At 45.0% G+C, this 12420-nt stretch overlaps 1 protein-coding gene across 2 annotated transcripts; it reads left to right on the top strand.

Moving 5' to 3' along the window:
* Positions 1–6493: 6493 nt before the first annotated feature.
* On the top strand, positions 6494–12420 carry LOC147152945 (potassium voltage-gated channel subfamily A member 3). 2 transcript variants are annotated; one of them, XM_086049049.1, is made up of 3 exons: positions 6494–9392; positions 11408–11477; positions 11564–12420. In XM_086049049.1, the coding sequence occupies exon 1, from the start codon at positions 6767–6769 to the stop codon at positions 8360–8362; it is 1596 nt and encodes a 531-aa protein (XP_085905175.1). In that variant the 5' UTR covers positions 6494–6766; the 3' UTR covers positions 8363–9392; positions 11408–11477; positions 11564–12420. The 2 variants fall into 2 exon arrangements, with proteins under 2 accessions (XP_085905175.1, XP_085905263.1); XM_086049137.1 differs by having other exon boundaries at positions 11548–12420.

Below are 12420 nucleotides of genomic sequence, written 5' to 3'. Positions count from 1 at the left end.
TCTGTATTGTATTTACCTTAATCGGAATTGTTCTTTGAAATATGGTTGACTTGTCCACATAGTCATTCTTTAAATTCAGATAATTTTCCGGGTCTGTTTCTCTCGTTCTTGCCTTATATGTTTTCAGCATAAATGAAAGAGTGTATTGATTTGTGCCCTCCCAGCTGTTCTCCTCTCACGTTAGTTTCCGCTTGCCTCATCACTCCACACAATGTTGTGAACAAAAAAACATCACAACTGTAATGCAGTGGGCTTGCAATGAAATGCAAATGCATGATATTGCTTGTATAGTCATGACAGCGTGTCAGTCACATAGACTGATCTGTCAGATTTTTCGCTTTATCTTCCTAACCGCTTATCCTGTACAGGGTCGCAGGGAGCTGCTGGAGTCTATCCCAGCTGACAATGGGCGAAAGGCAGACTACACCCTGAACTGGTCGCCAGCAGGTCCCAGGGCAAACACAGGCTGAGTGGGAACCGATACCACGCTGCCCGCACACAACTCAGGCGTGTGTACCACTACACCATCAGTGAGCTATTTTTCGCTTTAGTCAGCAGTATTGTTTCTACACAATTATCGTTTGTATAGGCTATTGCTGGCGTTAGGCCGAAACCTCCGATGTCACAATCAGGGATGCTGGTAATGCACTAGAAAGTAACACATTACTCTAATGTATCCATATTTTACAGTAACAATTAATGAGTTACTTTTTTCAGTTTAGGAATCACACTACAGTTACCTTGCAAAGTCACAATTTATTGCTGTAAAGCAGTTAACGATGACAGTCAGCTCACAGACAGCTAATGGCCACTTAGCGTTCATTATCAAGTGGTAGCCCAATTAACTGCCTCTTGACTGCAGCAGTGAGTGACATTTGGTAACACTTAAAGCGGAAATCAACCCAAAGGGATTTTTTTTTCAAGAATATGTTCCCAGCAGGCCCACTTGTTGAAACAAGGCATTCTGATTACTATTGCCTTTGTGGAATATTGAGTTAAGCAGCAAAATTCAGACCTTTTTAGCCATCTCAGGGGGCGGCTATTTTGTCATTTCTGTCGACTTAAAATGACATCACAATTACTCACGGCTCAGCTTCAGAATACAGGTCAGCCATGATTGGTCGTTACCTAAGCCCTGAGTAGTTGTTGATGTTGATGACATTTTCAGTCGACAGAAGTCACAAAATGGCCGCCCCCGGAAATGGCTAAAAACGGGTGGATTAACTCTTAGTCCACAAACGTAATATTTATCAGAATGCCATGTTTCAACTAGTGGGCTTCCATAGAACATATTCTTGAAAAAACATGTTTGGGTTGACTTTCACTTTAAATAGAAATCACATATATTTTAATCACGGTTTTTCCTCACGCGTGTCGGTGGAAAAAAGGGGAACTACAGCATGTCAGCTGGGGTCTTTCTGTGCTGAATTTGCATGCTCCGTTTGTGCTCTTTGGGTATAACCGTCTTTTGACCACAGTGAATGTTAGGTCATTTATTTGAACACTGTAACATGGCTTGGATGTGTGAATGGGAGTGTAAATAGTTTTCTGTGTCTTTGTGCCAACAGGTGGTGTTCAGGAGGCACCCTGCCTCTCATCCTAATGCCCCTCAATGCTTCTCACTGTTATTGATGCTTTTACATTGGCAAAAGTGGACACTGTACTCTGAGGTGGGTCACGAGCCTACACTGTCAACAAAATTGGCGTGTTGAATTTACTCCATGTTATTTTGCCAAGTGGCTACACACAACAGTCACTTGGATTTAGATACATGTTTTAAGTAGAGTATAGTCTACTTAAAAAATGTATCTGGATCCAGATGATTTTATTTCGTGCAACTTCTTGACAAACTAAAATGGAGTAAATTCAACACAACATTTTTTTTCATCGCATTTGGACAAAGTAAGGCCTAGCGCATAGATAAAGAGAGATCTCTTTTCAAATTCAGGGCTTGAATGTAGGGATTAAAAGTAAAAAGTCATCAGAAAAATAAACGTTGAGGTAAATACAAAATTCATGGAAAATCCACTTCAGCAAAGTTATTTACTAAGTTACTTTCCATCACTGACGTAAACCACTGCTAGCTGCTTGGTCAATAGTTGGGCAGATTCCTCTTCAAAATCTGAAATTACATATCACTGCTGCATGTACCAACAACATTCTTTAATTGGAGTCACACAAATGTCTAAATTGAGGTGAATAGTCAACACAGATGGCCACAAATATTTTCTCTTTCGTTCAGAATCGGTCTCTGTTGAGATATGTACGAAAAGACAAACAAACAACTGCGACTGCCAACACAGTGTGCTGATGAAGGAATCTGAGGTAATGTATGTTTTGGAAGAAACTCCATCTGGTTGTCATACACACATTTATGGCCTCTGAGATCATGATAGTGAGGACTGGGAACTATATACTGTAGGCAAGGCAAAGCAGCTTTATTTATATAGCGTTCTACGAGAAGATAGTAGGAAATTATACAAAATGTTAATCGCTGTATTTCATTTATTTACTGTGCAAGTCTGAATTTGGGGATTTGAATCCACTCTTTCTGTGTTAATTCTGACATTTCTTGTGTGGGTACTTACTAAATTATATTAACATTTTGTGAAACCACAAACATGGTGAGTTCACCGCAAAAACACTCTTGGCCACGTTGAAATGTTGCTTGCTATACGAAACTTAACTATCAGAAGACTGTATATTCTCAGTGGAACTTCTTAATGGTTGCCAAAGAAATCGTTTACAAGGCTTTTTCTGCCAAAATGATTCTTGTTGTTTTACTATCTTAGCCACTCACACTCTCGAATGATTGTAGAAATCTTTTCATTAACCGCTTTGTCGAATTTCAAGCCATTTAAATGGGGTACCCGCTTGTGTCTCTTGCCACACCGGCCAATTCTCTGGTCATGCAAACATTGCTGCATCATTTTCCGCACATCATTTCTGCCTCCCTGAGAGATGTGAGTGCGCCACATTTAAAGGGAATGAGAGAAGCTGCTTTTGATAGGCGGTGAATGGGGTCGGCTCTGTTCACACTCACAACGGCACAACCCCCCCTTTTTTATATGGTGGCTTGCACGCATCTGTGAACTTAGCAACACCCGGCCAAACATGCCTAGCTGATTTGCGCAAGTCACAAAAATAGAGGCTGAGACTTGATAGTACATTAATTTTCTCTTCTATTCATCCTCACCCGAATAAGCAGGTGAGCTGGAGTCTATCCCAGCTGATTTTGAGGAAGAGGCGAGGTACGCCTGGACGGTCGCCCGCCAATCGGCACACAGACAAGCAATCATTCACACTCATAGGACAATTTAGATTTTTCTGTCAAGCAACTCCACACAGAAAGGCCATTACAGAAATGTGATTTGGGCCTTTGAAAGGTGAGGCGGATGTGCGAACCACTCATCCACTGTTCTGCCTCTTCATAATTAAAATCCTAATTTATTTTCACTTCTTTTTTATGAAGGTTTTGGTCTTCAACGTCATGTGTATTAGTCTAATCCTGTTTCCTAGCGTGTCCTCATGCGCTTCCACACCACCAACCAAACAAAGTGGGTCAAAGAATCTATTTAATAGATAATTAAGAGGCTTTATAATTCATCAAAGTCCTCTAGTCTCCGGAGTGCCAGTGGGGATAACACATTATCAGCCTTTCGATAAATCAGCCTCATTGTCTTGTCCCAATGTCTTGCCCCGTATTAAGATTTTTTTTTTTTTCTGCCATCATTTAATGTATGAATGGAGCTGGCAGGTTGAAATAGGGACGTGCCTCTCTCTCTTGCCCTGCTTCAGCTGAAATACCCCGGCAGGATTTCATTTATTATGCACGCATATAACTGCCACCACATGTTCATATTCATTACACTCAAAGTCAGGCTGAAGCTCTCGAGAAAAAAAAGACAATTGCCGTACTTGCGTGCCCACTCTTTGTTTATGTCGAGCCCAGACAATAACAGTAGTGTCACAGGCCGCCCGATTTCCTCCTCCCTGCTCTCGCCCTCCCATCCCCGTTGCCGAGGTTACAGCAGGATGTGATGTAGCTCCTGTCCAGTCGGGCTTTTGTTCCACAGATGTCTCTGTCCTCTCTGCTTCTCGTCCTCCTCCTCTTCGCCTCGCCTGTCATGTGCAGCTGCACGACGCACGTGATCAATCTATGACCCTGTGAATGTCTCAGCAGTTGAGTAATTAGCTCAGCAGCCCAGGTCTTTTTATTCAAATTGATCATTTTATTTGCCAATAGCGGCATTATGACATCATGAGGCGAACGCTGGGTGGTGAAAGCATGTCACTGCGAAGAAAGCGGGATTACAATCTGGATCTGATCATGACATTCAGCCTTTCAGAGTATAATATCAAATTAAACATAGAGTTTTAGACACCAACTCATAACTGTGGACCAGAATACTGAGACAAGTTGGTAGCCACATTATTAACATCCTGTAAATTAACTTCTAGCTCGTCCTTTTCCAGGAATTGTCTGAGTGAACTCAGGAGGGATCCAAAGCAAGCCATTTTCCCAAGTGCAACCAGATGTCCATGACCTCAGCCAACTGAGTTATCCTTCCTACATAATGAGCCACTTCCACCCCCCATACATGTTTGCAGGCCTGCTCCGATGCCTTTCGTGTCATTCAAGTTGAACGAGCAAGGGTATAGCACAGTTTTGTAGGTTGGCTCGGGAGCTTGGGTCGCTCTATATTTAGCGTGGAGAGTAGAATCCACATTTTGAGGCCCTTTAGCTGTCTCTGAGCTCTGTCCCAGCGGAGCAACTGGCCCGTTAATGCAAGACTTATTCAGTGTGGCCTCGATCGGCAAACAGTCTGTTCCAGTGTCCCAGTCCCAGTGTAACTTATCGGCAGTGTGAGCATTCTGAGATGACCCTCGACGTGCCCTCATTTGAAATTCAGAAACAAGCTATAGAATCGAATGGAACATGTAAATCATTTCAACGAAGTGTTTATTGGTGCACAGCGTTACTCAGTTATATTACAATTTCCACTCACTGCCAACTCATTAAGTGCACAAAATCGAATGCAATCCAATGCAAGAGCTGCTTAAGAAAATCTGCCATTGCTAAGTTTTGAGTGACGCTTTGAGCAAGGCAGTCATTTCACACTCGGCTTATTGCTGTTGTGTTTATTGCAGTCGTGTACAACCGCACTGCATCACAGTGACAGCTTTTCCAATAATGTTTTCAACAAAATGCAATACGTTAATGTCGCGATTGGTGAATACATATTTTAAAGTGATTGGCATTAACATTCCACAGAATGCCCTCACCAGGATTTTATTGTGTACATTTAGGTGAAATAGAGAATCACACCATTCATCATGATTAATGAAGTCCATTCAAGGGTTAATGATTGTGTCCGGTGTTGCCAGATGTCATATGATGTTCATCTGGTAAAAGCAGACCATGGTCAAGGTCTCTCAAGGTATTCTCCATTAGATGATGATGTGTGACCTTCACTTGTTGATTTAGAACACATATGGCTAGGATGTGATCGTCAAAGACACTAAGCGGTGCGTTAAATATGTTCATGGAGGTTTTAAGACAGCCGTTATGCTCGGTGTTTCTTTGTTGAGCAGATGCAGCATATGTATCCCAGAGTCAGTAATCATTTTATTCTCAGCTCACAAATCTACAACCACCCGCTTGCCAACGCCCACATAAACACATGGCTGCACAAACAAGTGGCCAAATACTTAAAGACTTTCTGATGCTGTATTGTCTTCCTGAGCTGGTGTAGCCTTACACGTGAGGATTGTCCTCATTTCCTCTGACTTTCCTCAAAACCTCCCTTATTTTGTGTCACAGTTTGCTTGCAGGTGAACTCGATAAATATCAATGGGGGAAGCTACCTTGACTTGTGGATTGTCCAGTGTCATCATTTTCATGTAATGCCAGACATATGGTTGTGATAGAAATCAGTTCAACCTCTCACTTTGATTTGGCATTTTTTTTAACCATCGCGATCCGAGCCTCAGTAAAAACAGAGTTACATATAAATCTCATTTTTTTCTGACAGTTTCGCTGTTTCTTTTTTAACTTTTCATTTCAGAACCCTGGACAGCAACTCTTGCCGAACATTTCTGCAAACCAAACTGGCAAAAAAAAAAGGAGTGGAAAAACAAACTGCCGTGTGTGTAATTTGGATCAAAACATACCACAGTACATTCTGAAAAAGAAAAATGTAGGTTTGTTTTTACCAGACTATTATTGCATGTTGGCCGTTGATGCAAATTAGCATTATAATGACATTTTGTATGCTTTTGCGCATGTAATTTTTTGCGCACCTTCCTTTTCACGTTACCGTTGCATCTTAAATCGCCATCTAACAACTGGGAACGACTGATTTATTTGTGGGCACCCCCCCTTATGTCCTCTCTGTGAGCAACGACCTTGTTTAAAAACTAAATTGATGCGTGCGTGCGTGCGTGCGTGCGTGCGTGCGTAACAAAGCCGAGTGCGCGACAGGGAGGCGGGCACGCCCCAAAAACGGTGCGTGTTGAATGACGGCCGACTGTTGCTTTCAGCGTGCGTCCTTGCGCGCTGCAATTGGCCGAATAGGAGGACATGCAGCCGGGCGCTTGGTACTGTGGGCGGGTAGAAGCCTTGTTTATAACCCCCACGTCTCCGGTGGTGGGCGGGAACAGCAACCCGGGAGGGGAGTGAGAGTGGAGGAGGACGAGGAAGACGCCAGACACCGGGCTGTAGCGGCGGTGGGGTCCGCGGAGGGGGCGAGGCGGCCGTCCCTGGATGCGTCGTGAGCCGCGCATGGACGACCACCTGAGCCTCCTGCAATCACCCCCACCGAGCGTGAGCAAAACACGCGGCGACAACCTGGTGAACCACGGATACGCCGAGACGGAGGCCGACGTCATGACCGTCGCGGCGTGTGACAACATGTTGGAGGAGTCAGCGGCTCTGCCGGGCCACCACTCTCTGGATCGATACGAGCCGGACCACGAGTGCTGCGAGAGGGTGGTCATCAACATATCCGGCTTGCGCTTCGAGACGCAGCTCAAGACTCTCTCGCAGTTCCCGGACACCCTGCTGGGGGACCCCAAGAAGAGGATGAGGTACTTTGATCCCCTCCGGAACGAGTACTTCTTCGATCGGAACCGACCCAGTTTTGATGCCATTCTCTATTACTACCAGTCAGGAGGGCGCATCAGGAGACCCGTCAATGTCCCCATTGATATCTTCTCAGAGGAGATTCGCTTCTATGAGCTGGGTGAGGAGGCTATGGAGAAGTTCCGGGAGGATGAGGGCTTCATTAAGGAGGAGGAGAGGCCCTTGCCTGAGAATGAGTTCCAGAGACAGGTGTGGCTGCTTTTTGAGTACCCGGAGAGCTCGGGACCAGCGCGGGGCATCGCCATCGTCTCCGTCCTGGTCATCCTAATCTCCATTGTCATCTTCTGCTTGGAGACGCTGCCTGAATTCAGGGACGAGAACCGCGATGTAATCCCGATGGCGCCGGCGATTAATGGTACCCTCCCCTATTTCGTCAGCCCCTTCTCGGATCCCTTCTTTGTGGTGGAGACATTGTGCATCATCTGGTTCTCCTTCGAGCTGCTGGTGCGCTTCTTCGCGTGTCCGAGCAAAGCCACGTTCTCCAAGAACATCATGAATATTATCGACATTGTGGCCATCATCCCTTACTTCATCACCCTGGGAACGGAGCTGGCGGAGAGGCAAGGGAACGGGCAGCAGGCCATGTCACTGGCCATCCTGCGCGTCATTCGCCTGGTGCGCGTCTTCCGCATCTTCAAACTCTCGCGTCATTCCAAAGGCTTGCAGATTTTGGGTCAGACCCTCAAGGCGAGCATGCGAGAACTGGGCCTGCTCATTTTCTTCCTCTTCATCGGCGTCATCCTCTTCTCCAGCGCCGTCTACTTCGCCGAGGCCGACGACCCGGAATCGGGATTCAACAGCATCCCGGACGCCTTCTGGTGGGCTGTGGTCACCATGACCACCGTCGGCTACGGGGACATGCATCCCGTCACCATAGGGGGCAAGATTGTGGGCTCTCTGTGCGCCATCGCCGGCGTGCTGACCATCGCGCTGCCCGTGCCGGTCATCGTGTCCAATTTCAACTACTTCTACCACAGGGAGACCGACGGCGAGGAGCAGGCCCAGTACCTGCACGTGGGCAGTTGTCAGCCTCTGGCGGAGCCCGAGGAGTTGAGGAAGACGCGCTCGTCGTCGTCACTCAGCAAGAGCGAGTACATGGTGATAGAGGAGCACGGCATCAACAGCGCCTTCAAGCAGCAGCCAAACTTTCCCGTCAGCGCTCAGAACAACTCACAGAACTGCATCAACATCAACAAGAAGATCTTCACCGACGTGTAGTTGGTTCTGGTGTCACGGACGTCACGAGAGGACGCGCCGAGGGTCGGATGTCATTGCGCGGGGAAGCGGCGCTAGATCAGTGAGCGGTAAAAGAGGAGTGGCGTCTACTCTTATCCGGACGATTAGAATTGGCTTCAGTGCTTACGATTCCCCCCCCCCCCCCAAAAAAAAAATAAAATCACGTACGGAGAAAAGGCACTCCTGAAAAGCCTGCAATAGAGAGGGAACCTGTAGCTGTTGAGGGAAGCTTTCTAACTGTGAAAGACTACAAATGTATACTCCAATGACCTTCACGTTGTATTAACCAGTTGTGATTCGTCAGTCGTAGCCAATGTGCAATATCCAGGATCGTTTCGATGTGTTCGATGTGTCTTTACACACACGTAATGTCTGAAAAAAAAAAAGAAAAAAAAAGTTAACCTATATGATATCAATTAGACTGTGCTATGCCTTTATCGTGCGTTCAAGTCTAGTCCAAAGTACATGTGTTACAAATCAACCCGCATCTAGAATAGAGGCTTTTAGACGCGCCATGTGGGGCCAGTGGACCGCCATGCTGTGTCTCATCACCCACTCAAGACACGTGTGAGAATGAGAGCAAAAGAGAGGCAGAGCTCTCTCTCTTTGGATGCCTCAAATAGAGCCTGCTGTGATGCAATCTCCATGGCGACGGCCGTTTCCTCGGCAACCCCAACCACCGTTGCCATGGTGCCCCTGTTTCCACAGAAACCTCCCAGATGGCTTGGAAGCTATATCGAAGATTAGCATCTGAATGGCACGTCTTCGAGGACCGCTGTCAGGTGTGACGTCAGGTGTGTGAACGCGACCTCGCGGGGGTCGAACACCAACAAGCTCATCTTCATTCGACCGTGATGATCCAAAATCCCACCACCCTTAACGAACCAGTCTCAAACCAAGGAAGTGGATGGAGAGGCAGCCTTCAAGGAATTCTGAATGGACTGTCTGTCTATCCTGGGTGCAACACTGATGGCGCCCAGCAGGGGCTGCTCTTCACCCACCGATGGCACCGGTAAGCTTCCTTTCCATGTCCTAATGGCATACATTTCCCTTTCACCGCTAGAAGTGTCTGCAGATTTACCGGTTGCTTTATGGACCTGCCAATGTAAGCATGCTGTTTGTCTGCGACCACATAGGGCGTGTCAAAAGCGTTTGCTAGCGCAAACAGTCGTGTTTCTTTGAGTATTTCACGTTTTCACCTTCAGTTGACTTTGTGTATGAACAACCTGCCCACCTTGCCTCTTCCCCCTGGTGGCCATCATCGCCTGCCAGCAGAACAGGTGGCTGGTATCCCTTTGTGACCTATTTGTGTTTACCAAGAGTCGACTTATTTAGCTGAAGGGGGAGAGCTCACCGCTCTGACGAAGTGGTAGATGTCTACGTGTAGGTTTTCCTCTACTACATATCTTCCTACAATATAATTGGCATCTTTATTTACTGTGTTCAGCTCTTATGTGGGCCAGCTCTTCTGTCTACCTATAATCAGCTTCATAAATATTGGGACATTGACACAATATCAGCTTTTTGCCTCTAGACACCACCACAATAGATTTAAAATGAAACAGGATGTGCTTTACCTGCAGACTTTGAGGAGATTTACATCCAAATCAGGTGAATGGTGACGGAATTACAGTGAGTGTACAGTATGTGCCTCCAGCATTAGAAGGGACCAAAAGTAATGGGACAATTGGCTGCTCATCTTTTTCCATGGCCTGGTGGGCATCTATGGCTGCCAATGGAAATGGTTCCCCTGTATTTAATGACGACGTGATTGCTGACGAACACAGCAGGATGAATTTTTGAATTAGGCAATGAGATTTTCTGCCAAATGCTCCAGAACTCATTGTACAGCGCTTCACAGTGCGGATGGACAATAACACGACGCGTACTGCAGAAGCAACCAAAAGTGGAATGATATGCAATAGCCAAGTCAATCACCTGAACTGAATCCGATTGAGCATGGATTTTACTTGCTGAACTGACAAAACTGAAGTGAAAATGCCTGGAGAACAAGCAGGAAGAGAAGCAGCAGAGACCCGGCAGAGCATCACCAGGGATGAAACACAGCGTGTGCTGATGTCATTGGCGTGGTTCACACTTCAGGCTCTAATTGACTGCAAAGAATTTGCAACCAAGTATTAAAAAGTGAAAGTTCGATTTATGATTGTTAAGTGGTCACGTTACGTTTTGTCCCTGAAAAGTGAGAAATATATACAAACTGTTGTAATTGCAACACTTCACCTGATTTGGATGTGAATCCCCTCAAATTAAAGTGGAAAGTCTGCAGTTCAAGCACATCTAGGTCGTTTCATTTCAACTCGATTGTGGTGGTATTTAGAGTCCAAAAGATGAGAATTGTGACCATGGCCCAATACTTAGGGACCTGACTGCATTTCTCTTGACGCACAAGTGTATGGCACTCAGGCCACTCTTAGCTTGCGTTCCTCTTCTTCTTCTTTTTCTTTAATCGTCCAGCACAAGGATGCTTGCGATGATTGAACTGGACATCTGCTTTTCTACAAGGCTGCTTGGCATGCTAGCTTCTTCTCTCATATCCTCTCTCGACACATTTTGAAGAGACAGTTTGGCCATAGTGTGTGTCTTTTTGCCAAATACTTGGCTCAGATGTTCCAGACTAACATCTTTTCAACTGCTCAAGCAGTTACATTCTGTATTATTACCATTATTAGAATTCCATTTAAGTCTTATCCTTTCATTATATGCATAACACCGCCTTTATTGTGGCATCAATTGACCCTTGATGGGACAAGCCAAAAGTCACATCATGATAGGCCAGTGTCTTCATCATCGGTTTGCAATTCATTTCTTCATAATATGTGTTGATTCACAATCACTCATTTTACATTAATAGAGGCAAATATCTGTATCCAATGTTTACTTGCATTAGATGTTTCTCCTCTGTGATGAATTGTGACTTTGTTCATGCTAAGAAATGAGGAAGTGAAATGTCTCATACTATAATTATTACCAGCACAAGATCATTAACAATATTGCCCTCCATGTCAGTTTCTCAGGTGGAAGCTGTCCAGGCCGCCTGGAAGACTTGATACTCCCACGTTGACTGTCTCTTGTGCAGGTAATATTTCAACCTGAAAATATATCGAAAATGACTGAATTATATGTTGCTGTCCTTTTTTAAAAAACAGATTTTGATCTCTGCAGGGAGGCAAGACAGCACTTCTGTGGACCAAATGGGGTAAACTTGATTGACAAAGAATTCGCCCTGGAGGAGAATTTCTTCCTCTGCCTTCTCGCTGGCGTCCTCTTACTTGGTGCCTATAGCAGCTCCACCCTGCCACTTGATCATCTTTCAGACCAAAAGTCATAAAAATCGCAAGAATAAAAAAAAAAAAAAAAAACTCTCTACATACTGTATATACAGTACAGTTTATCAAACAACCTCCTTCATTTCCAGCTGTGTAGCTGCTGTTTTATGGCTGCTCTCTATTTTTCGTGGAAGCATCACAGCATCAAATGTTACATGCAGTGAGAAAATTCATCTCCATGTTGCCCAATGCTATCAAAGATGGGGAGAAGACAGCCAATAGTTTAAAAACACAAAGCACACAACTCCTGGGATTTATTCAGATTTCTATATGTATGCTACGTATATTAATGTATCTTCTAACTCATCATCAGTGCATTTGATAAGAGATGTTTTTTTTCATATTGAAAGCTGCAAAAAAGAGGCCAAACATTGAGTGATAAGAAACTGTGATACAAATCAAAGACTGTTAACCACATGCCTTTGTTAGCTCAGTGTGCTCTGTATTGCTAACATTTAAAATAACATGTATGTTACATGTGATTGTTGCTGCTATTCCCCTGCCCTACACATGGAGAATAATTAAAAAAAAAAAAAAAAAAAAAGTGCACACAGCACAGACAAGCAAACACACAGAGCTTGCGTCTGTCCCTGAGTGCTCCGCTGCAGAATGTTGGCAGGGGAAGGCTGCGTTTGTCAGTATTTGTTCTATGTTAACTCTGTGCTGTCTTTAAACATGACCCATTTAACGAGA

The sequence above is a fragment of the Filicampus tigris genome, chromosome 1, assembly GCF_054856515.1.
Source record: "Filicampus tigris isolate MCC_2025a chromosome 1, RoL_Ftig_1.0, whole genome shotgun sequence".
Taxonomy (NCBI): domain Eukaryota; kingdom Metazoa; phylum Chordata; class Actinopteri; order Syngnathiformes; family Syngnathidae; genus Filicampus; species Filicampus tigris.
The sequence above is the reverse complement of the archived record's forward strand: the minus strand, read 5'-3'. Positions and strand labels throughout refer to the sequence as shown.